At 45.5% G+C, this 24,001-nt stretch overlaps 1 protein-coding gene across 6 annotated transcripts in view; it reads left to right on the top strand.

The window, feature by feature from the left end:
* The window catches only part of SLC39A11 (solute carrier family 39 member 11), a 369,359-nt gene that overhangs the window by 117,616 nt on the left and 227,742 nt on the right, over positions 1-24,001 (top strand). For 4 of the 6 annotated variants that reach the window (XM_087441496.1, XM_087441497.1, XM_087441494.1 and 1 more), the window contains one exon: positions 10,430-10,571. In XM_087441496.1, coding sequence (XP_087297622.1) covers positions 10,430-10,571 — 142 coding nt within the window. The remainder of the gene's footprint in view (positions 1-10,429; positions 10,572-24,001) is intronic. The other 2 variants (XM_087441498.1, XM_087441495.1) reach the window with 1 other exon arrangement.

The raw sequence follows: 24,001 nt of genomic DNA, 5'->3' as shown, positions 1-24,001 counted from the left end.
GTCTTACAAGTGGCTCTTTTGCTCTCTCTCTGTTTTTCCGGGAGGCAAGAAAAATCATTTTATGGTTGTCAAAGCTATAAAGATTGGTGATAAGCCAGCCTTTAGCCTTTCCTCCTCAGCAGTGCTGTGATAAAGATCTCTTCTCCAGTGCTGATAGTGTTACCGCACCAGGTTCGTTTTGCCTGCCGCCCAGAAAGCCAATCACAGGGATGACAAGATTGCAGAGAGCGAGGGTTTTATCACAAGGCAGCCACGTGAGGAAAGGGGAAAATGAGTCTCAAATCCACTTCCCTGAAAATAGGGACTCAGGGATATTTATCTGGAAGGGGGCATCGTGGTCTGAAATGTGGAGATAGATGATTGGAGGTGAGGAGAGTGAGGTAATTGATGATCTGCGCGGGCATAGTCAGACTTCATGCCTCTTCATAGGGTGCGTGTTCACAAAATGGCAGCGTTGGCATGACCCGAGGGTGGAGTTTTTAGCCTCTTGACGTCAAAAGGTTGCTTATCGGACATCTGCGTGGGCCCACTTGATGGGTTGGTGGTCTCAACCGACCTGAAGTGGACAAGTGTTCGAATTCCTGAAAAACAGCTCAAACATCCATTACTGTGGTGACCCAGGCTTCAAGGAGATGTTATCTATAGGAATCTAGTGAGAGTCAGATAGCATATTGCTTAAGTAGCACAGTTAACAATGGGCGGGTAAACAGCTAAAAGCTATAGCCAGTAATTGCAAAAAGGAAAAAAACTAGTCTTTAGTCCCTAGCTACTTAATCATCAATGGCCAACTTTTTGCTGGTTTCAATAGTAGAAGGGCTGGGATTTTTTTAATTATTATTTTTTTTACTGTGGTAAAAAAAAAGATGGGTTGAGTTTCATAGAATAATTACCTTCTTGGTTTTCATAATCTCTAGCTGGTGTGACTATAAGCACACACACACACACACACACACACACACGATAAATTCTACTGACTCATCTTTAAGGATGATAAACAGACCTTGATTTGTGAAAGTGATAGATATTGGAGGCCAAGGGACTGCACCCACCCTTTTTATTTTTCTGGGTAAACCATGATCATGTTCCAGTATAGGGAGAAGTATTTTGCTGAATATTCTGAGCGTTGGGCACAGAAGAGAATTGCTTTGAGAACTGTTCCCTAAAGCCTCATCTGCTGAATGTTAATAGGTTTTATATGTGGCCAAATCAGTATGGGAAATGTAGGATTAAACAAAACCAGTGCTTTGCTGTGGGACTTCTCGGAGTCTTTGTCTGCTTATGTATGGACTTTCCCAAACTTCCTGTGTTTGTCCGTGGACTCCTTTCTGTTGGAGCATCTTGTGGGACAGGGAACTCTGGGAAATTCAGCTTAGGACAAAAGGAGTCATTAAAGAGATTTTTGTCCACACACACAGGTATGTATGGTGTCTCCATCAGCGTGTTACTTTGACTGCAGTAGGCACAGAAAGTAGTGACTTAAATAGTTTCCATTGTTTGAGCTAGGAAAACAATCATTAGATCACTATGAACTGCTAAGTTCTCAGTATTAGTATGCAATGTGAGGGCAGAAATTGCTGTATTTGAGTGGCAGTTGATAGGGAGGGAAACATGGAGAGGAGAATCCATTGTTTTGAGCTATAGGCCAGTGTTTTTCTTATTTGACTAGTATATGTATTCATTTGAGAGGAAATAAAACTCACACCTTCCCATTGTTGATTCGAGCTATTTTTACTGTACTGTTATGTACCCATTTATAAGCATAAATATGCACAAGCATAAAGTTAGGTATACGTTAGGCCTTATGCTTTTGCCTCTTCAACAGTTGTGAAACCAGAAACTTGTCAGTTCACCTCAAAACAACAAAATCGATAACGTCAAAATCAACAATATTTTCGTGATGTGGCAGATGATGTTTTGCTAAAAATAAACCACCAATCGCAAGTGCCAGTGGTATTGACTGCCACGATCAGCCCCCTTTGGTTCTGGCAAGTCTGTCCCACGAATGCTGCTGGATGGAGTCAGCTGTCCCACTGCTGATCTAGAGCTATTTGGAAACCTCTATCATCTCGACAGGGCTCCATGTAGTAATTTGGCCTGAGCTTGGCTCAAACACATCATCTGTCTATTGAGTCTGCCCTCAACAATTAGCCCTTGACAATTAAAACAGGGCTGCTTGGTGCCAACTCAGTTGTAAACACAAATACAAACAAAGGCACTGAAATCGAGCTGTAGGATTTTGTTATAAAGAGGTCACCCTAGTGATTCACATTGTTGGTGTTATTCTTTTCTTTAGATTATCGTTTAAATGAAAATACAAAATTAAAAAATTTTTATGGAAAACTTTCAGACCTCTGAGAATGTGCCTTTGGGCCCCCAATTGAGAAACACTGTTTTAGGCGAATGAGATTGAGTTTGTGGGTTTAATTTGGAGCAGTTGTTTGTAGGCTAGGTCCATGGAGGGCTGCGTGGAATTCATGGGCTCCCTGATATTGCATGGATCATTTGTATGCCTGTGCATATGTGCTGCGGTAGATTGCAAAAATGGGCAAAAATTCCTCCCCTGTTGTCATCCATACTCTGACAACGTAACACTAGATCCTCCCAGTAAGAGGTACAGTTGACTTTTCCTGGAAAAATCGTCTGGATGGCCATTGACTTGCTGTGGTCAGTGGGATCGTGGCAGATGTGGTGCAAGCAGACTTGAACAGCACTTGATGTTGGACATTGCCTTCTCTTGCTGCCCCTGAAACGCTGAGTTTGCCATATGAATGCACCCTATCCAGCCTGCTGGAGGATCCCAGGCCACATGCAGAAGAATCCAGGTTTCCCAGCCAAGAGTCAGCCAACTCCTGCCCAACAGCCTGCCAGCTGCATGTGCTATCCTAGAGCATCCAACCCCCTGGCGAGCCATGAGCTGACCACAGATGCAGAGGTGAGTCCAGGCAATGTTAACTGAGCCCAGGCAGATCAGCAGCAGCGCCCAGGTGACTGTAGACTTATGAGCAATTGTAACCGATTGCTGTTTTAAGCCACTAAATTTTGAGATGTTTTGTTACCTAACAATAAGTGTCTGATACATGTGCATTTTTTTTCTGAGAAGAGAAATCTTGTCTTTTAGAAGATTTTTGGAGGGATCTGATATCCTCCAAAAGGATAATATAGGTCAGAAAAAAGGTGCCTGAGAAAGACCAGCTAGGGGTTCTCAAACTGCTGGGAAGCCAGCAAAGGCTCAGAGTGGATGATGTGGGTATATTTTAATGAGTTCTAGGACTAGGTCTAGTAGTAGGCTGAGAGCGATGGATAATCATTAAGAATTAGAGAGAGGGCCGGCCCTGTGGCTTAGCGGTTAAGTGCGCGCCCTCTGCTACTGGCGGCCCGGATTCGGATCCCAGGCGCGCACCGACGCACCACTTCTCCGGCCGTGCTGAGGTGGTGTCCCACGTACAGCAACTAGAAGGATGTGCAACTATGACATACAAGTATCTGTTGGGGCTTTGGGGGGAAAGAAAAAAGGTGGAAGATTGGCAATAGATGTTAGCTCAGAGCCGGTCTTCCTCAGTAAAAAAGGAGGAGGATTAGCATGGATGTTGGCTCAGGGCTGATCTTCCTCACAAAAAAACAAAAAAAAGAATTAGAGAGAGGGCCGGCTCCGTGGCTTGGCGGTTAAGTGCGCGCACTCTGATGCTGGCGGCCCGGGTTCGGATCCCGGGAGCGCCCCGAGGCACCACTTCTCTGTCCAACGCGAGGCCGAGTCCCACGTACAGCAACTAGAAGGATGTGAACCTATGACATACAACTATCTACTGGGGCTTTGGGGGGAAAAACTGAATAAATAAAATCTTTAAAAAAAAAAAAAAAAAAGAATTAGAGAGAAAATACCTCATTATTCTTAGGAACTTGCATTCCTTTAGATTTGTATTATTGTTTTAAGGAAAAGTTATATTTTGAGTTACAAGGAAAAGCATAATGGTTTGGAAAACTCTGTCAAACTCCATTTCTGTGTCAGTCATGCTAGTGGGAGACTCAGCTGTTTGGACCACAGTCCTAGAGGCACTTACCTGGAACGGCTATTGGAGGGCTGTCTTTGCAGACTTTTGTAGAGCTGTATCTTTGCAGAGCTGTGTGGTGTTTTAAAATCTGTTTTATATGGTCAAATAGGCTTGATTATGAAAAGTAATTTGGCATCAGAAATAGAGAAGGTTTTGTCCCTCCAAAGATAATTTGAGTAATAGCATACCTACGTAGCTTAAATATAGCTGGAAATCCGTAATTAACTTCCGCCATGGTGAAGCTTCAGGCTAAGGTCTTGGAGGAGACGGGGAGAAAGCTGGAAGATGTGGCCTTGGAGGGATCATAGGCTTCAGAGTGGGGAAATCATACGTTCAGGTGGAGTCAGCTGGGCTGCCTTCCTCTGAGTATTTCTGCCAGGAGGGGGATGCAGATGGAAATTTTGGATGGAGAGTCACAGGGTATCTTAGCTACCCATCCTCAGGGCCGATACTGATGATCTTACACAATCTTCAAGAGGATAGAAGCTGGGGGTGGATAGAAAGTCATGCTTTTTGCCGTTAGCTGGAATGTTTTTAATACTTTAAGCCTTTTCTTCCCCTCTCTGCACTAATCCCTTCTTCCTTCTTTCTCAGGGCCTAAACACTTTGTGATTACCTGGATCTTTGTTTTCTCTGTTATGCAACATTTTTGCTCTTGTTTTGGAGATTTTTGTAGTGTCATTCATTCTGGTAAGTTAATTGAATTATTGAACACTGACCCTGTGCAAGACAGCTCCTGCTTTAAGAATCTTAAGGTTTTGAGATAGCCAAGGAAACTGAAAGTTCGTGGGCAGTTTGGTAGATGTTATGACAGAAGCATGTGTGGGATGTTGGAGGAGCACAGAGAGGGAGGCATATTTAATATAGACTAGGCTGGGTTTTATCCAGGAAGGCTTCCTGGAGGAGGGAGCGCAGGCTTCTTCAGCTAGAATTTTAAAAGCGTCAAGTATGGAACAATTAGAAACTTGAAAACCTACCTCGCTGGCCACTGATTGTATGTCATGGCAAGGAAGACGGCAGTGACCTGCCTGCTAGAACTGGAGGCAGGATTGTACCCTCTCCCCAGTGTCTGTGTCCCTGTTTGCTTTGAGGCCGGCCACTCGTCACCCTGAGCCAGCCTGGCCCTGGGCAGCAGGCTGCTGCTGGGCTCCCTGGGAGAGAAGGTCATCTATTATGTAAGCATCATCCATATTCTGACTGGTGATCAGGGGCGACATTTAATTTTTTTTCCATTATGTGGAATAATTTAAGATTGTGTTACGAGTGTCATTATTATTGCAATTTCTCGGTAATAAAAACAGCATCCATTATTTAACATCACCTTGGGTGTCTGGGTTAAGTGGGGATGGCAGGAGGCTGAAGCAGGGAGGAGGCAAAGCCCACATAGGGCTCCAGGCCCCTTCCCCAGCATCAGCGTGCCCCGAGTCCCTGGGGGGGTGCGGCTTCTCCACTGGGGTGTAATACTTTAGCTGTGGCTGGCAGGGGCCACCAATTAATCCTCTGACCCTTCCCTTCGCACTTCATCAGGGAGTTTCAACTTGCTGACAAACCTCAATTAAAGAGACTGCACTCCATGGGGCTGGGGAGGTGCCATGTCATCACAGAGTCCCCGGGCCTAGTTAACATGACAGGAGGTTTGTGTGGGTTTGGCGAAGGTCAGGCTTGCCACAAGTATGCTGGCAAGTATAGAGGTTAGTCGACTTTGCCTTCTTCTGACAGCTGTTAGTAGCAGTGACCCATCCCAGTGGGGGAAGAACCAGAGACAGGTGAACACATCGAAGATTGCTCCTGGGACTCGGAGCAGATGCGCCAGGCTGCTTGCCTTGAGTTTTGGGGGCTGCAGGGCCCTCAGAGCTTGCGCACCTAATGGCATTTATCCACTTGTGCTTTGCGTGGGGGGCTGTCGTTGGCCATGATAGACCTCACCTGGAGATGAGTGCATCCTGTCCGATACACTCTAGGCTTTTCCTTTTGTGACTCATTTCTTTAGGGCTCTAGGAACATCAGCAACCAGCAGTTGTCTTGCCTGGGGCAGCAAACCCTGATGAACAGCATCCAGATTTTATTTCTTGAAGGAGACGTACATATTATTTTTGGAAGCCTTTTTGTTTTCATGTAAGGCATATTGCAGGGCTCCCCCCCCCCCCATTTTATTTCCTCCTTCTTTCCCTTTCTCTCCGCTCCCTCTCTTTTCCTTCTGGAAAGTGCTAATTATTCTCCAGCTCTTGCTCCTTTGCAAGGCCTTTTCAGAGTAGGTGGAAGTTACTCTATTTATTCTGAGTCAGGGACTTGCCCCAAACCATTAATAATAATAATATTAATAAGAATAATAATAATTCTGTCACGAGAGGACAGCGATCCCAAGTTCCATGGCCCTGGATGGGTGTTGCCTGGTGTCTCCCAGCAGCCGCCTGCCTGCTTTCTGTACCAAACTAGATTGGAGGACTGGGTAGGGATGGGGGGTGGGCAGGGAAAGGACTTAGGGGAGGGAGTGGTGCAGAAGGAAAGGAGACTTGTGGCTTGGGAAGAAGGAGCCTGTATATTGGGCGCCTTGACATTTGGGAGCTGCAAGGTGACAAGCAACCCTGAACTGTCAAAGCCCCAGCAGCCCAACTGAAGCTGCCAGGGGGTGGGAGAGGGACTCATTACCCCACTGGTGGGCAGCCCAGCAGGCTCTCAGGGCTGTGGTGGAAAGTCAATAGCAGCTTGCATTAGTCACGTGTTTGCCCTGGAAGGGATCGTTCTCCCACCTTGCTGTCCTCGCAGGACTGCAAGGACTGAGTGAGGTAGTGTGAATGGAAAAGCTTTGCAGGGATTAAAAAAAAAAGCCCCAGAAGTGTAAGAAAGTGATAATATCAAATAAAGAGGGGTGTGCTGCCATCAGCAAAGCAAGAGGAGGATGTAGAGAAGGAGTTTCTCCCTGGGGTCTTGGTCACTCCGGCACAGGCCAAGGCTGTGTTTATTTAAGGCTTCCGTAAAGAAGTGCAGCACCCCTCCACCTGCAGTCCACATGCTCGGGGCACAGACGGGGCTCCATGGAGCAAGGGGTGGTGTCAGCCCTGCACTGTGAGAGCCACCTTGGCCCCCCAGGTGCTTCCTGACTTTCCCCCACCGTCATGGGCTCTGTGATAAAGCCACCAAAGCAGGGCTGGCGTCTCCTACCAGGGCTGTTCCTTGAAATTCCAAGGGATGTGCTTCTCTGTTTCCCTCATCAACAGTTGAGAGTGGAGGGTAGGATATGTTGGGAATCCCAGAAGGCAGTCTGAAAGGAGCCCTGGGAGGCCGGCTGGTGCCTGGGCTCAGAGGCGTGCAGAGAGCGTTGCCAGTCGTGGGGTGTAGAAGAAGCTGTCCTTGGCATCACTCTGTGAGTGCTCCCTGCAGCTCCCATGCTGCACAGCTGGCCCCAGCCCTCCTGAGGCTCAATGAGGGATCAAGCGATAGGAGTGGGGGGTACAGTGTGTGTGTGGGGGTACAGGTGGAATATGCTGGGTCTTGTCTAGGTTTTCAAAGGGCAGCTTCTAAGTGAAGTTGGGGTGGGATTTTCTTAGTACACCCCCACTCCCAGCACTGAAAGAAAGCAATACAACCAACAGAATATAGGTTGATAAAATGGTAAAAGGATGTGGCACGGAAGAGGGAGGTTTGCCCTCCTGTTCCTTGCCTGAAACGCTGTCTTCAGAAATCAGTGTGACTTCTTCCCTTACTTTCAGGTCTTTGCTCCAATGCCATCTTCTCAGAGAGGCCTCCCTCAGCGTTTATCTGAAGGAGCACTCCGTCTTCACATGTCATAGTGAGCAAGCACATGTAAGATGCTGGAACAGGGCCTGGCGCAACGCTGGAACCCAGTACATATCACTCTTTTACGGGGACGGCTATGATAACCACGGCTATGACTTACTTTTCTTCTTAACATTATCACTCCCTGGCACTCTTATTTTATAACGTATTGTTGGTTTATTGTCTGTCTCTGGAAGGAGAATGCTAGCTTCAGGACTTGGCTGTTTTGTATCACCAGAACCTGGAATAGTTCTGGTACACTGTTGATGCTTAATAAGAATTTGCAAAATACATGAAGGCAGGCAGGCAGGCTTCCTAGAGAAAGTGGCAAATTCTTATCTTTACAGGAAAATGAAGGTCTGTGATTTCCTAGCATTACCAGTAATACAGGGAGCTTTGGGGTCTGATCATCCTAAGTCTTTTTAAAGCAGGGTTTCTCACCCTCGGCACTATTGACATTTGGCCGGATCGTTCTTTGTTGTGGGGGCTGTCCTGTTCATTGTAGGATGTTTAGCAGCATCCTTGGCTTCGACCCACTGGATACCAGCATCACCCCTCTCCCCCACCCCCACATACAAAAATGCCTATTGCCAAATGTCCCCTGGGGGGCAAAATCACCCCAGTTGAAAAGCACTGTTCTCAATTAAAACCAGAATCTCTCCAAGCTGTACCTTACTAAATGGGTTCCAGTCAGATAAGCAGCTTCGAGCCTATTAATGCTGCTGCATTTCTGCTGTAATAAAGTGGTTCTCTCTCCAGATTCTCCCCCCAGTTATGCATCAATCACATTATAAAAAGAAGGAAGACAAAGGAAGGAGAGTCAGCCGACACACTCTCACAGTGAAACACGGCTTTTATTGCTGCCGTGATTCCTCAGATGTCAGCGTGAGATGTAGAATTAGAAATAATTAAAGCATATAAACAAACAAAGAGCTGTGACTGCATGGCCCATGGCACATGGCACAGACACCAGCTGTCACTCGGGGGAGGCTGGAGGGGGTTTCTGCAGGGGGAGAGACTGGCCTTCTCAAAGTCCCTTCTGTCCCCAGGATTCTGTCCATCTGTAGTGTCAACCTTGACTGTGATACGGTGTGACAGACTGCCTCTCTCTGTGCTTCTCCCAGTGACAGAGCCGTGAAATCCTGCAGCCCCCAGGATTCTACAGAGGAACCGGAGAACTTTAACGAGGGTGGCTCAGGCAGAGCCACGAGGCTTTGTTTCCCCTTTTAAAACAAGGTTAAATGAGGTATTGGCATCCTTATTAAAGTGCATGATAGAAGATATTGCAAATAAATGATCAGGACAATATCAATGTATTGGACAAATGAGAAGACATGAGAAGAAGGCCTTATGTGTTCATTTTTAACATTTAGTTGGAAAGAAATAATGAAATAAAATATCTGAATTATTAGATTCTCTTTCTGATCCCTGATCAACATGTCAATGAGAAAACGAGAAGGCGTGTGTGTGTGTGTGTGTGTGTGTGTGTGTGTGTGTGTAAGACACAGCCAGGCATAACGTTTGTGAGATTCCTTCACAAAAGAAACTCACCCAACAAAACAGTTTTTGTATTTGCTTGTAAATGGGTGCATTTCAGTGATTGGGTCATAAGCCTTCTCTCCCATATTAGAGACACATATTTTAAATGGAAACTTCTGTTTGTTTGGAATGATTTTTGCCTGGTTTTCAAAAAGTAGCTGCTGTTTTTTTCCCATCCAGATGACTCTACTCACCTTCCCTTAGCCTGTTTGGATGAAAGTGGAGGTGTGTGTTGGTGGGGTCACCGTCTTCCTTGTTCCCCTCACGGTCTTGTGCATTTGTAAGCCGTCTGCAGGGTCAGGGGTTCCCACTCATACCTTTGGCCCCATCATGGAGTCATCTGACTATAAGCTCCGTAAGAGCTGGGACTTTGTCTTGTTCACCAAATATTCACAGAGTTGGCGGCCAATAAATATTTGTTAAATAAATGTGGGGATCAAAATTAAGACTTTGCCTAGTTAATGCAAAAACAGCCAAATTAACTAGTTACAGACAAAGCAGAAGGGTGACGTGGTTGTTTAAGGCCATTGGGACTTAACTCCAAATATATTGTGTCCTCCGAGACTCTCATGGTTTCCTTCCTTGGAGGTGCTTTTGTGTGGATCTCTTCCCCTTTTGATCTCATGAGAAACATGAAGATGGTGAACTCCTAAAAATGTGACCTTGGTTCCTGTACTGAGGCTGCCACCCAAGTGAACCTGCCGTATAGGCTTCTTTTGATAGTCCAGGAACTGAGTCCATTGTGCCATTTGGTGATGATGCGTGGAGTGGGATCTTGATGTTTGGCCCCCATCTTGCCCCGTATGTGTCTGTCCCATTTCCAGGATCAGCACCGAGCCCTCAGATCCGGTTTTTGTCACCCCAAAAGTTCTACAACCAGAAAGTTTGTTGTTTCCTAATGACCCAGGCTTCCTGGCCTGACAGCTGGGTCTGGCCCGGGGACTGGCCGCGCCTTGGAGCTCTTGGCAGAGATTGGCAAGCTGCCTGGGCAGCTCTGAGCTGGAGGGAGCTGGGGAAGGAAGGTGGTAGAGGTGCTACAGTGACGCCACTGCTTCTTGTTTCAGGGTGCAGCAGAAGACCCCCAGACGGCCCTGGCACTGAACTTCGACTCTGCGTTGATGAAGAAGTCTGATGCTGAGGGTCCCAGGCTGCTCTTCCCCGAGAGTGAACTTTCCATCCGGATAGGTAGCGCTGGGCTTCTTTCAGGCAAGCTCCTTGCTGCAGACCCTGGGCTGAGTTAAACGGGGTAGACTCGGGCCTGGTGGTAGGGGGAATGACGAGGGAAATGCCAGGTGCTCTGTCCTAGCCCTCCAAACTACTTACCCCGCTATTGCATAGGGCTCAACTGGCCTCTGCCCCATGCCTTCCTTTCTCACTTGTTCTCCAAACCACCTGCTTAGTGCACACAAGGTAACATTGCCTTTTGATCGTCTTTCCAACTTGGGCAAGTGGACCAGGGCCCCCCTGATGGGGTTGGGCTGATTTGGGTTAGAGCATATGGGCATTTGTCCCTCTGTCTCCCTCTCTGACGGACCCGAATGCTCCTTTCCATTTATGTGACTTTTGTCTTTTTGATTCATCTGGGAAAATGTGGATGTTTCTCTCACTGATTCGGTTTGGAGCTAGAAAACCTAAAACCACTGGCAGAGAGTCATGCCTTCCCTCTTAAGTTGGAGGGAATGTGTCCCTTGAGAGGAATCAGATGGCAGTTCCTAAACCTCTGTGGGGGGGTGCAGGCTGGCCGTTGCCCACTGAGAAGGAGTTGAAGGTGTACTGGAAGGACTCTATTGTTTTCCCCCTCCTTGCCCAGTCATCGCTCACTCAGGGCATTTGGCTAATTGAAGGGCCCATTAGCATGAGGAGAGGTGAGTGCCCTTCTTTTCCTTTGAGTTTAAAGTCCCATGTTTAAGGCGCTGTGAAGTGTTTTTCCCTCGCCCTCCCCACTTCTTCTGTAGACCATGGATTTAGGACCTAAAACTATGCAAATGATGTTGAGGAGGGGTGCCTCCTTCCTTGCACAGACTTCTCTCTTGAATGAACTGGGGAGAAATAGACTGGAGACTGGTCACTGTCTTCACATTAGTGATTGAAGGGAGAAAAGTCCTTTTCCGTTTAATTTGGTATTTTCACTGTGTATGGGCTAAGATGACCTCTAGACCTCGGGGACAGTAAATGTGCAAAAGTTACAGCAATGGCGCAGCCAGTTCTCAATTATCTGTGTTCAGATTATGTCCTGCATGAATTATTCTTGGAGAACTCGGATCTCTTCTCCACTTGGGTTAATCCTCACTACCTCCCACAACTTCCGATGTGAGAAATAAAAATTCATTTAGCATGAGCTCCAGTAATAGAGGGTTAACACGAAAAACCTGCCCCTGCCTCGAATCACACATGTCATTCATATTCAAATCAGAGTGACTTAGGTGCTGTCTGCTGTTCTCCTTTTGTTGGCAAGTCAGGAGCTGCCTGGTGACCAGGATTGGGTACCATCCTCCAGTAAAGCTTGTCATTTTTCAAGCCAAGTCGTGGGAACACAGGGACAGGATTTCTGTCACTTCTCACTAGCGATACTGGGCTAGCGCTCCTGTGTGCCCCTTTGAAAACTGTACAGTCCTGATTCTGAGCCTTCTCCAGGATGAAAAAGTTGGCCAGATTTTATTCTATCCCATTTTTTAATCTTTGAGGCCACAGGGGGAGGGTTCAGTGCCTGTCAATCAAAAAAGGTAAAAAGCGGCCATCCCTTTGATGGACCTTTTTCAGTGGGACCACGGGAATACAGGGCCACTGGGAGATGGCTCTGCAGGGGTGTCTCCTGGCACTGCTGGATCTTCTTGGCCACGCTAGGGTGAAGCGGTGAGCGGGGGCTGTGTGGGAGGGAGATGCAATACTGTCCACTGCTCAGGAACACCTAGGCACAGCCTGTTACCAGGTTACCAAGCAACCCTCGGCCATTGCTAACTGTTGAGGTACAAAGGCACAGGAAGCCCTTAAGGGAGCATGAAGATGTTTTGCCAACACTGAGATAGCCTAGCTGTCTCTCTCTGGAAAGGTCTCTCTCTCTGGAAAGGTCTCTGCTCTTCTCACCTGGACACACCTGTGGGTGTCAGGCAGTTGAAGACTCTAAAACTGATAATGGCTATTTGATGACTGGCCTCATGCAGATCAAGTCTGAATATGCATTATTTGTACCATCTGGATTTGCCCTTAAGCTTGCTGTAAATGGAGCAAGGAGATTGGTTTAATGGGTATTTAGTGATTAACGTCAGCCTTTTAAAAAATAATATTGGCGCTGCTGTTATAATGTCCCATAATTGGTTCAGCAAGAGCAAAAGCCAGAAAAGCCTCACTGTGGGAGAGAAGATTCAGCTGCTCTGAGCGGCGGCAGCATTCTGAGCTGGGAAAAGCATTTATGAGATACTTGCCTATTGATGTCTTGGTGCCAAATGTTTTACGATATCAACTATCTCAAGGCTGGGGATATTTTGGGACTTAGCTAGACTAGAAGTTCTTTTAAAACTATCAATCTCTCTCTCTTTCTCTCTTTTCAACTATTTGTTTATCTATCTCCAATTAGCTTTCTTTTAATTAAAAAAGTAGTAACATGGAAAAAAATGAAGAAGTAATTTTTCTTCCAACCCAAATCCCTTATGGTCCGGGCTCCCATCTCAGACTCAAGCTGTTTCTAGTTTCTTGTGTCCTTTCAGAAATATTGTGTGTATACAGTCATACTTGGCCTGCTATTCTGTACCTTGTGTTTTTCACTTAACGACACATTTTGGTCTCTGTTTCCTGGGGCACTCATCGATTCATCCCATTCTTGTTGTTGGCCATGATCTTACCTAGTTAGTCTCCTCTTGATGGTCCTTTAGGTTGTTTCCAATCTTTTGCTGTTATAAAGAATGTGGCAGAGAGCATTTTTATATGTACATCTCTGTGCGCTATTGTAGTGTTGAGTAAATTCTAGAAATTAGGCCAGGGGTTCTATACATCTGGGGTCCATGAATGGGCACCAAAGGGTTCATGAACCTCTTGAAATTTTATGCAAAATACTTGTGATTTTGGAAGGCAAAGGTCTATAACATCCCTCACACTTCAGATGGCTTCATGACCCCAGTGTTCATCTCAATCTTGAGTTTCTCTGCCTCAACCTCCCCCATTCAGCCACCCATTTGGGCTTACTTTTCTTTCTTTCTCACTAGCACTCTCTTTATAGGCTGAAGTAGGGTAGTAAAAAGTGAATCGATCCATTCTTTTACTAATTAACTGCCCCATTTCAGTGTGGTGTTTGTTCTGAGGGAGGAAGTTGAAACTCTTTGGGAGGTTTTTTTCATTTATCCGTTAGCATGGCAACTGGAGAACTGTCTGCAATTTCGTCTATCTGCGGAAGGGACAGGAGTAGGCATTATTTTCCAGTAGAGAAAGAGGTGGATTTAATTTGGGAAATTATTTACTTGTGAAGTGGCACCTATTGATTTTCCGTAAACCTTTCCAAAGCTTGCTGGGGGGCAAAGTGAGTGGGTACTGAAGTCAGGCAAGCATAAGCTGTAAGAAACTCTGGTTACAAACAGATTTTTCTTTGATGTCCTATTCTTTTCTAATAGGAGAATTCACCTGGCAATAATAATTCTACCTAGACAGCCTGGCAGATTACAAACCATGTTTTGCAAAATGAAACCGATGCAGACCTAGTGTTAAGTGGGTTATGAGTTTGGATAAACTGCCATCACCAGTCCATTAGCAACATTTGTTTGTGTCTTAGTCTAAACTCTTAAAATCTTGAATTCCTTATTGGTTATGCTACTGATTTGCTGGGTGGTATTCTCCTGTGGAAATAGAACTGATCTTTGGAGAGAAAATTTGCCTTCTCTGACTCAGGGTTCCCAAGTGCCCGACCCCCTGATTAGCACCTCTAGCACTTGTCCGTGCAGAGCCCTGATGGAGTTCAAGTGTTCTTTGATCCCCTTCTCCCTCCTCAAGGCACCCTCATTTCTCCTCCAGGTATCATACTGTCCTCTTTTAATCTTGTACTTGGAATCGTTTCTCTCTTCTATTTTCCCTGTTAAACATCCTCGCCTAGGTGCTTCTGGGAAAAGATTTGATAAACTGATGAACATGGGGGTATTAACCACTGACAGCTTTTACTACTGCTCGTGTGTTCGCGTTTTAACTGGGGACAGTTTCTCTAGCTGAATGATGAACCCAATAGATGTCTTTTCACACTGGCCTTTGGAGGATTATATTTTTCAGCATAGTGTGGGGCTGTGGGAAGGTAGCCAGGCTGTGTGAGGTGGAATCCCTTCTTGGAAGATAACTGCCCATTCTCTCTGTAAGACCAGCCAAATGTATTCAACACCCAACTCCTAGATTTCCTTGGCACTGAAATTCCTTAGAATAGCCTAATCCTAGGGAAGCAAAGAGGATTTATTTAAACAACTTCAAGGCTCCTATTAATCGCTTTTTTCTTCTTCCGTATCTTCTGACTTTCCATGTCTCCCCTGAAGAAGATGCTCCTTCTGTTGCTGGCATTTCCGGTCTAGTTTAGTAAACTTAAGTTTGATCAAGAGTCAGATGTAGCTCCTAGAAGAAATTCTGAGTGTTTCTTTATAACTAGGTCTCCAAAATAGTGCATTTAGGGAAGTCTCTGAAATGTTACTAGTAATTTTAACTTTTTGTCGGTAAGATCTCTAAAGATGAAAGAGTAACTTTACAGTTATTCATGTAGATTTAATGTCTTGGCATGTGAATTTAGCAGTTAAACTCCTTTTTTTTTCCTCCCTGTAACTGGTTGGTTAGGGGACACTTTAAAGTCTTTTCCTGGCCTGAGAGGAGTTTCCTGGAGACTAAAAAATAGGCAGGTCCTGGCATTGCTACCTTGTTTCTGAGCTGGGGCCTGTCACCTGGATTTCTTCATTAAAGGGTTGGGAAAGAACCAAACATGTCAGCACGTGGCAATAGCACTCAAGGCTATTAAAATGTGCCACATTTTATTTTATTTTTGGTGGGGAAGATTAGCCCTGTACTAACATCCGTTGGCAATCCCCCTCTTTTTGCTGAGGAAGATTGGCCCAGGGCTAATCCGTGCCCATCTTCCTCTACTTTATATATGGGACACCTGCCACAGCATGGCTTGATAAGCAGTGCGTAGGTCTGTGCCCAGGATCTGAACCTGTGAGCCCCAGGCCACCCAAAGCAGAGTGCACGAACTCAACCACTATGCCACTGGGCTGGCCCCTAAAGTATGCCACATTTTAACACAAAAAAATACAAAAATATTTTGCAGAAGGATGAAGAGCAAAGTGTTCAATAATAATAATTACCAGGAGCTCTTTAGCATCATGGGTGTTAAATAAAATAAGGAAGTAATACAGAAATACCCTCTTGAACAGGGCGCTGTGTGGGTGGCATGAGTGACTGTTAGTGTGTCCCAGCTCATGGGAACATTAATAGATGGATACACTTTATAGATGCTTTTGCTTCTGAAGAGTGTTTTATTTCGCCTAATATTTAGCACTCAAATAGCACTTTTCTTGTTTACTTGCCTTTTTTTTTTTTTTCAGTACCGATTTTCTAAGCTAGGCAGTCATCTTGGAGTGCATTTTCATGAGGGCTGGGCCTGGAGGCAATTTGGCACTTGTATACATTTGCTAGGGCTGCCGTAACAAAGTACCACAGACTGACTAGGTGGCTTAAACAGTAGGAATTTATTTTCTCACAGTTCTGGAGGCTGGAAGTCTGAGATTAAGGTGTCGGCAGGTTTGGTTTCTTCGGAGGCCTCTCTGCTTGGTTTGTAGACCGCCGTCTTCTCCTTATGTCTTCACATGGTCTTCCCTCTGCCTGTCTGTGTCCTCATCTCTCCTTCTTATCAGTCATATTGGATTAGGGCCCACCCTGATGACCTCATTTTAACTTAATTACCCCTTTAAAGATCCTGTCTTCAAATACAGTTAAATTCTGAGATGCTGAGGGTTAGGACTTCAACATATGCAGTTGAGGGGAACACAATTCAGCCCATAATAGCACTTCACAATTTTTTTAAAAGTTGTCTTCCCGTGGATGGTAATCAACCTAAAAGAATACCAGAGAGAGGTTGGTTCTCTTGGTTTCTTTCTTCTTTTAGATTCTCTCGCTGTATTTCTGTCTCTGTATCTTTTAGTCTCATGCCCAGATGGTCTGGGAACGCTGAGTAAGTGGTATGGGAAAAAGTTGAATGAAGTTGAAAAGTTACTCAGAGAGAGCTCAGGAAGACAGTTAAATGATGTTAAGTCTGATCTTTTATGACCGCTGGCAGGTGCATAGTTTATGCTAATGAAGTTAAAGGGATGGGGTAGTTCTGTCCACTGACACCATCGCCTGAAGTGAGGGACTCAGGTAACTTTGGGGAAGATTGTTACTAATACACGTTTGATGTGTAGATACTCTGCTGACTGTATGTGCTTCCTAGGGCTGCCATAACTATGTACCACAGACTGCGTGGCTTAAAACAACAGAAATTTATCCTCTCACAGCTCCGGAGGCTAAAAATCTGAAATTAAAGCATTGGCAGGGCCGCACTGTCTCTGAAGGCTCTAGGGAGGATCTTTCTTTGCCTCTTCTAACTTCTAGTGGCTCCCGGCATTCCGTGGTTTGTGACTGCGTCACTCCAATCCGGCATTCCGTGGTTTGTGACTGCGTCACTCCAATCTCTACGGCTGCTGTCACACGGCCTTCTTCCCTGTGTGTGTGTCTGTGTCTGACTCTCCCTCTCCTTTCTCTTATAAAAACACCAGTTGTTGGATTTAGGGCCCACCCTAATCCAGTATGACCGCTTTGTAACTTAACTAATTACGTCTGCAAAGACTATCTATTTCCAAGTAAGGTCACATTCTGAGGTTCCGGGTGGACATGAATTCTGGGAGGACTTTTTTCAACCCCCTACCCTGATCACTCCATGACCAGGCTTCAGGAGCTTGGTTAGTCTAGAGGGGCTTGTTTGTCATGTCCAAGCGAGGAGAGGGGCGAAAATGAGAGGAAGCAGGAGGAGGCCAATCCTGGCAGTAATAAAAACCCATTTAATTCATCAGAAGCCTTTAGAGCAGCTACCTAGTCTCTTCGTTTGAAATATTCATTAAGTGTCTACTGAGGAGTTAGGGATACTGTCTCCTTATGCAAAATTTAACATTTCCTGGGCTAGCAAGTTCTATCATATTTGTAAGAGTTCTGACACATTCATTTCAGCTCATAAGTCTATTAAACCGGGAAATGTGTTTTTAATGTGCTTATGGAAACAGAGCAGACAAGTAGCTTGGGCAGCGTCGGCCCCTGTTAGGATATTCCTGCCAGGCTTTTATTACCCAGAAATGTAGAAGGCTGCTGCAGAAGCCAGGCAAACTGGGCTCTTGACATATTATTTTGTTTTGTTTTTCAGATGTTATCTTTTGCAGAAGTTCCTTAAGCTGGAGAAGTATGGGGTGGCACTTTGGTTTCAAGTATTAAGATCTTCAGGAATCCTTTCTATTTATTCACTCCCATCTCAATTGTTCCCCTCCCCACTTTTGCCTGTTATGTAAAGTGCCTAAGAAGGAATGGAAGCTGGTGTAGAGCCTGTGAAACTGGGAGGACATTGAAGCCATGTACTAAGATAGGCAGCCTTAGAGAAGGAATGGGCTGGTGGGGAAGATGAAGAATTGGGGTCTGAAGCTGTGTAATCAACGACAACAACTCCAGCATCTGGGATGGGTTGGTACAGCCCTGCCTTAAAGAAAAGGAGTCAAACGATAAGCTCCATTCCCCCCAGCTTTCTTTGTCAGCACGCACTTCTGTTCGACTTCCCATCTCCCATTTGGGTTATGTGTATTCTAGTATTTTCTTCTGCTTTCTTCTTTCTAGGGCATTTCCCCTCCTGGGACCAGAGAAAGAAAATAGCCCCGAGTACAGTATCTGAAAACTAATTCAGTTGTGTCAGTGAAACATGATTTTGAGGGTCGTAGCATTCTGGAGCTGGAGATGTTAAGGGATGCGCCAGCGACTTGCAGTTGGTTATCCCAAACTGAGCCAACTCTCAGGACTCCTGACTCCTTCATTACCCCAAACTAATCACAGCTGGGGGGGGGGAGGCAGAGGTGTTCCTTGAGGGTGGCAGAAGAGGATGCACAAGATGTCTCTTGCGACTCTTACAGGTGGTGAGGCAGAAGTTACTGCTCTCTTCCCTAAGAACCCAGGCTTACCTGGCGATTTCGCAGCGCTCATCCTCAGCAGGCCTCGGCAAGATTGGCTCAAGTCTATCTTAGTAAACGTTGATTGTGTTCTTTCTAGTAGGGAAGCTCCTGTGGTACACATCAAAACAATTAGGAGATACGTGTCCTCGAGGAGATTCTTCTCAGGAAACAAATATGGCCATTATATATGGTTCAACAAAACTATATGTAAACCTCCAACAGTCGCATAAGTGGGTCTTGAATATGTCCTTGGGGCTCCCACACAGAGCCCTCCATTTTGAGTTATTTCTTTATTTTTGGATAAGGAGTGGGGTAGAGTTTGAGGTTCAGTTTTTTTTCATATGGATGTTCAATTGTTAGAGCACCACATATTGGAAATACTGACCTTTCTCCATTGAATTGCCTTTGTGCTTTTGTAAAAAATTAATTGGCCATATTTGTGTGGGTCTATTTTTGGACCCTGTATTCTGCTTCGTTGGTTTATGTGTCTGTCCTTTTACCAATATCACACTCTCTTAATTATGGTAGCTTTATCCTAAGTCTTAAAATCAGATGTTGTGTGTTCTCTCACTTTATTCTTTTTCAAGATTGTTTTGGTTATTCTAGTTTCTTTGCCTTTATATACAAATTTTAGAGTCAGCTTGTTAATATCTACAAAAATATCTACCTATGGGCTTCTGATTGAGATTATATATCTATATTTATATCTACTATATTTATATTTATATCTACTACTATTTATATCTACTATAAATCAAGTGGATTTATACTTAAATATTTCCTCTTATGGTGCTATTATAAATGATACTATAGGGCGGCCCCGTGGCTTAATGGTTAAGTGCCCGTGCTCCGCTGCTCGTGGCCCGGGGTTCGGATCCCGGGCGCGCACCGAGCACCGCTTCTCCGGCCATGCTGAGGCTGCGTCCCACATACAGCAACTAGAAGGATGTGCAGCTATGACATACAACTATCTACTGGGGCTTTGGGGGAAAAAATAAATAAATAAAATCTTTAAAAAAAAAATGATACTATATTTTAAATTTCAGTTTCTAATTGTTCATTGCTAGTATACAGAAATATAATTGATTTGTGTGTGTTAGCCTTGTATCCTGCAACCTGGCTAAACTCATTTATTAGTTCTAAGAGTTTTTTGGTAGATTCCTTGGGATTTTCTATGTCATGTCTAAACAGTACCAGTTTTATTTTTTCCTTCCGATCTGTATGCCTTTTAGAGTCAGGTGTCACTTAATGACGGGGATGCATTTTAAGAAATGTGTTGTTAGACAATTTCATTGTTGTGGGAACATCATAGAGTGTACTTACACAAACCTAGATGGTGTAGCCTACTGCACACCTAGGTTATATGGTATTAATCTTATGGAACCACTATTGTATACGTCGTCCGTCGTTGACCAAAACATTGTTATGTGGCACATGACTGTATTTCTTTTTCTTGCCTTATTGCACTGGCTAAGACTTCTAGTGTGGTGTTGAATAGGAGCAATGAGAGCAGACATTCTTGCCTTATTCCCGATTTTAGGCAGAAAGCATTCACCATTAAGTATGATGTTATCTATAGGTTTATGGTAGATGAAAGGCATACATATTTGAAAAGCCAACAGGTTCCTGAAAGATGTCACAATACAGAAATGGTATAGAGTTGGAGTGGGCCAGAGACAGTTTGACAGTGAGACTGGGTTTCAATTCTGACTCAACCTCTTAGCAGCTGCTAGACCTTGGGCAACCTTCTTAACCTCTCTCTCCCTGAGTTTCTATATCTCAAATGGGAATAATAGTAATTACCTCATGGAGTTGCTGCGAAGATAGGCTAAGTTGATACATGTAAAATGCTTAGAATAGTGCTTAGTGCATTGTATGCCCTCAGTGAATACTAGTTGTTGTTATTCTGTCTGGACAGCAGAAAAATTGGCTGAAGCACTCAGGGTGCCTGGATATGGCCCAGACTGGAGATTTTGCTGCCCATATTGGAAAGTAGAGAGAGCTTTCGGGCTTGTATGTGGATTCTCCAGTCACTGAGCACATTTGGGTCTATAATGCTCTCCAGGTGCTCAGAAAGATGTACAGCATTTACGTTTGGGCCAACTCCGGGATAGAGTATCCACACTGGAAAAGAAGATTGTCCCTAAGCTGGAAGAGGAGGTTTCTCAAAGGCAAAGGAAATCCCTGAAGAAATTAAATGAGCACAAATGTGTGGTTAAGAAAACATATACTGTAAGATAGATGTAAAAATTATAGAGAATCGGGGGGTGAGGAGGAGAGAAGGCTTGTGTGTGTGGTGAAGAGCAGGGAGATAGAGTCAGGATATGTGGTGGATTTGATAGTAACATGGACTCATAGAACCATGAATGGACCATGCTCCCCATCACTGGAAGGATTCAAGTACAGGCTAGGTGACCAATGGTCAGAGAAGTTGTAGAGGGGTTTCCTGTGTAGTGTGAAAATTTGGGCTGAGTAACTTGCTGAGACCCCCTTCCTGCTCCACAATTCCTCACTCATGACCCCTCTAAGAACACCTGGTGAAGGCCTTCTCTGTCCATCTGGCCTGTAGGGGAAGGGCTCGTGTGACCTTAAAATCTGGTGCAGCGCATTCTGGTCTGAGATCTTGGAGTTTGAGAGTGGGAGCTTGGGCACAGGCACGGTCTCACAGGTGAGTAGTAGTGGCAGGTGTGGCCCTCAGGGGCTGCAGGTGTCTTCTCCAGGCTTAGCTACACAGCCTGTGCTTTTGCAAGGTGTTGCCATGGTAACCTTTCCCCTTCTTTCTGCAGTCCCCCAGTACTTCTGGGCTTAGTTAACAAGATGTCTCCCCTTGTCTGGATTCATCTCATCTCCTCTCTTTTCTCTTAGTCTCTCCATCTCTCCTGTCTCCCTCACTCGCCTCTTTGTATCTTGCTCTCTGAACCTCCCTTTTTGTGCCTGCACCCATCTTCATCTCCTCTCTTCCGTGACCTGCCTACCTTCCTTTCTTCCTCTCCCTCACCCTCAGTATGGGCAGTCCTTGGAGGATTCTCTTGGGCTCCGTTGGGCCATTTGCGGCCCCAGCGTGGCAGTTCCTGGGTGGTACAGTAATTGGAAAAGCTCTTCAGAGGCACTTTCTTTCCTCTATGTATGAAGATCCATGTGGGCAGATTCCACCCTGGGGCTCCTTCCCTCTTTCTGGAAAATCAGATCTGGGTAAAGTTCTCCTCCAGGCCTTTGCTTTGGGTTGGCTTTGCAGAGCAGAAGCCCATTAGCCTGCAGTGCTAATTAAACTCATCCAGCGATCTATCGTTAGGGTTCCTGCCATACATACATTGGTATTGCCATACTGTGACAAGTCTAGACACCTATGAGATTTATTATGGAGAACGAGCCTCTCCTTGAAGTCATCCTTCTTAGCGTCTCGGTGACAATCCTTCAACTCACCCGTCATCCAGCCCTATTTCATTAGAGTTATTAAGTACTTAGTGTTCAATTGTACTTGCTTCTTGGATGTCTCCCGCAGCCAGGGGATAAAGAAGATTTGCTGTATTAATTTTCTTTTTTGCAGGGTCTTATGTTCCAGCAGTACTCAACTTGAGGAGGCATTGTACTGCACTTCCCCTCTTGGCTGCTCTCTGCCTGTCTCGGCTTGGAAAAGAGCAGTAAGGATGAGGATAAAGACTCTGAGCTGGCATTTAAGGGGATCCTATGATCTGACCAAGACTTCAGAGCCGATTTTTGCTAGTGATTGGATTAAGCAGTCCTGTCACTCAGCCAATTTTCAGGATTTGGTGATCGGAGCGAAGCCTTGGAGGGCATTGTGTTTCACAAGAAAGGGAAGGAACAGGAAAGGCTACTAGCATGCAATTGAAATCCTCTCCCAGAACTAATGAGCTGCTCCTGGCTTCCCCGCCTTGTCGGCCTGCTGCCGACAAGGTGTGGAGCTCCGAAAGCTTGTTTAAAATTCTGAATGCAGAAGGCAAGGTTTGATCATAGGTTTTGACCGCAGAACAGGACATTTTGACTCAGAGCCTATATTCTGAAAGTTTGATTAGGAGAGCTCTATGATGGTGTCTGCGCAAGCCCTGTCTTCCCTGCCTCTCTCTTCGTTTCCTCCCACCCTCAGCCCCCGTTTAAGTTACGTGTGCAAAGTCAGGGACATTTCAATAGCACGTCTCACTGGGTGTGTGGAGGTAGACAAGCACATCGCCTTTCCCGGGAGGGGACTCTCCAGCACCGTCCATTAAACACAGAGATGCGTCGTATTTTCTAAGCACAATTTTGAATTGTGTGCACAAATTGTCTTCTTTGAATCAGTTGGCAGTTATTTTCTTTAATCTGTAGAGTGCTTAATGGAAATTAAATCCTCAGTTTCCAAGGGCTCCAGGACCACTGGGATACCACCGAAGGGGTTTGGAGGCATCTGCCTTGATCCTGTTTCCCTTTCCTTAAGACAGAGATGCAGTTTTAAACTTAAAATGTGAAATTTTAATATTTAAAACATTTTAATTGAATGGAAATGTTGGCTCAAAATCAGGTAGCAGGTCTTCTAAGGGTGCCATGATGTCTGTCTAGATGCTCTGAAGTTGCTCGTCACCTCTTCTTTATTTGGACCTTCACTTGATGACCCCTCCAACTGACCACCCTCAGAACATCTACCTTGACTATTTTGTGGGCAGGAGACCACCTGAGCACCTGATGAACCGTGGACTGTTGGGTTATTGGCATTTGGGGCGGGACAGTTCTTTGTGGTGCAGCAGTGTCCCATACATTGCACGTTGCTTAACACCCCTGGTCCCCAGCTACCAAATGCCTGTAGTACCCCCTAGTCAATGTGACAATGGGGCAAATGCCACAGATATTTCCAAAGGCCCCTTAGGAGGCTGTGCACAGGTAGCAGATAAAATAGGGCAGGTTGGGTCTTGCACAAGGACCCCAAACCCAAGAGTTTGAATTCCAGCCTAGTTCTGCTTGTGGAGTGGTCAGCCTGGGGTCAAGCTGGGGCTGCTCAGAGGAAGGGGCGCATTTTGAATGTGCACTGAGTGCTCTATAGGCTAGCTGCTGTCCAGCCGTTGCCCCTGGCTGAGAACCACACTGGAGACCCTCGCCCCAGAAAAATGCATTTATGTGAGTTCACACACATTTTACATTCCATCTCTGAGCGCTTCTGGCCTGGCCCAGCACAGTGCCTGGCACACAGCAGGAGCTAAGGACATGTCTGTTGACTGAGTGAACTAAATAAAGCCCATTTGTGGTTCTACCTGGGGGTCCAAAGACCCTTGGTGACGAGCTCCTGCCTAGTCCTCAGATGTATGCACTTCCCCTTGTTTGCATTATCTCCATCTTGAAGTCTTTTCATTCTTGTACTAACACTTGCGGAGCAGACAGTGGGAGGCTGTGGTGCAGCTAGGGATGTTCAGGCCATGAGACTGAACTGGGGCAGATCCGAAGTAGGAGAGCAAG

This window comes from Ceratotherium simum, chromosome 16 (genome assembly GCF_057802395.1).
Source record: "Ceratotherium simum simum isolate JZ-2026a chromosome 16, ASM5780239v1, whole genome shotgun sequence".
In the NCBI taxonomy this organism is placed as follows: Eukaryota; Metazoa; Chordata; class Mammalia; order Perissodactyla; family Rhinocerotidae; genus Ceratotherium; species Ceratotherium simum.
Note: the sequence above shows the minus strand (reverse complement) of the source record. Positions and strands in the feature narration are given on the sequence as shown.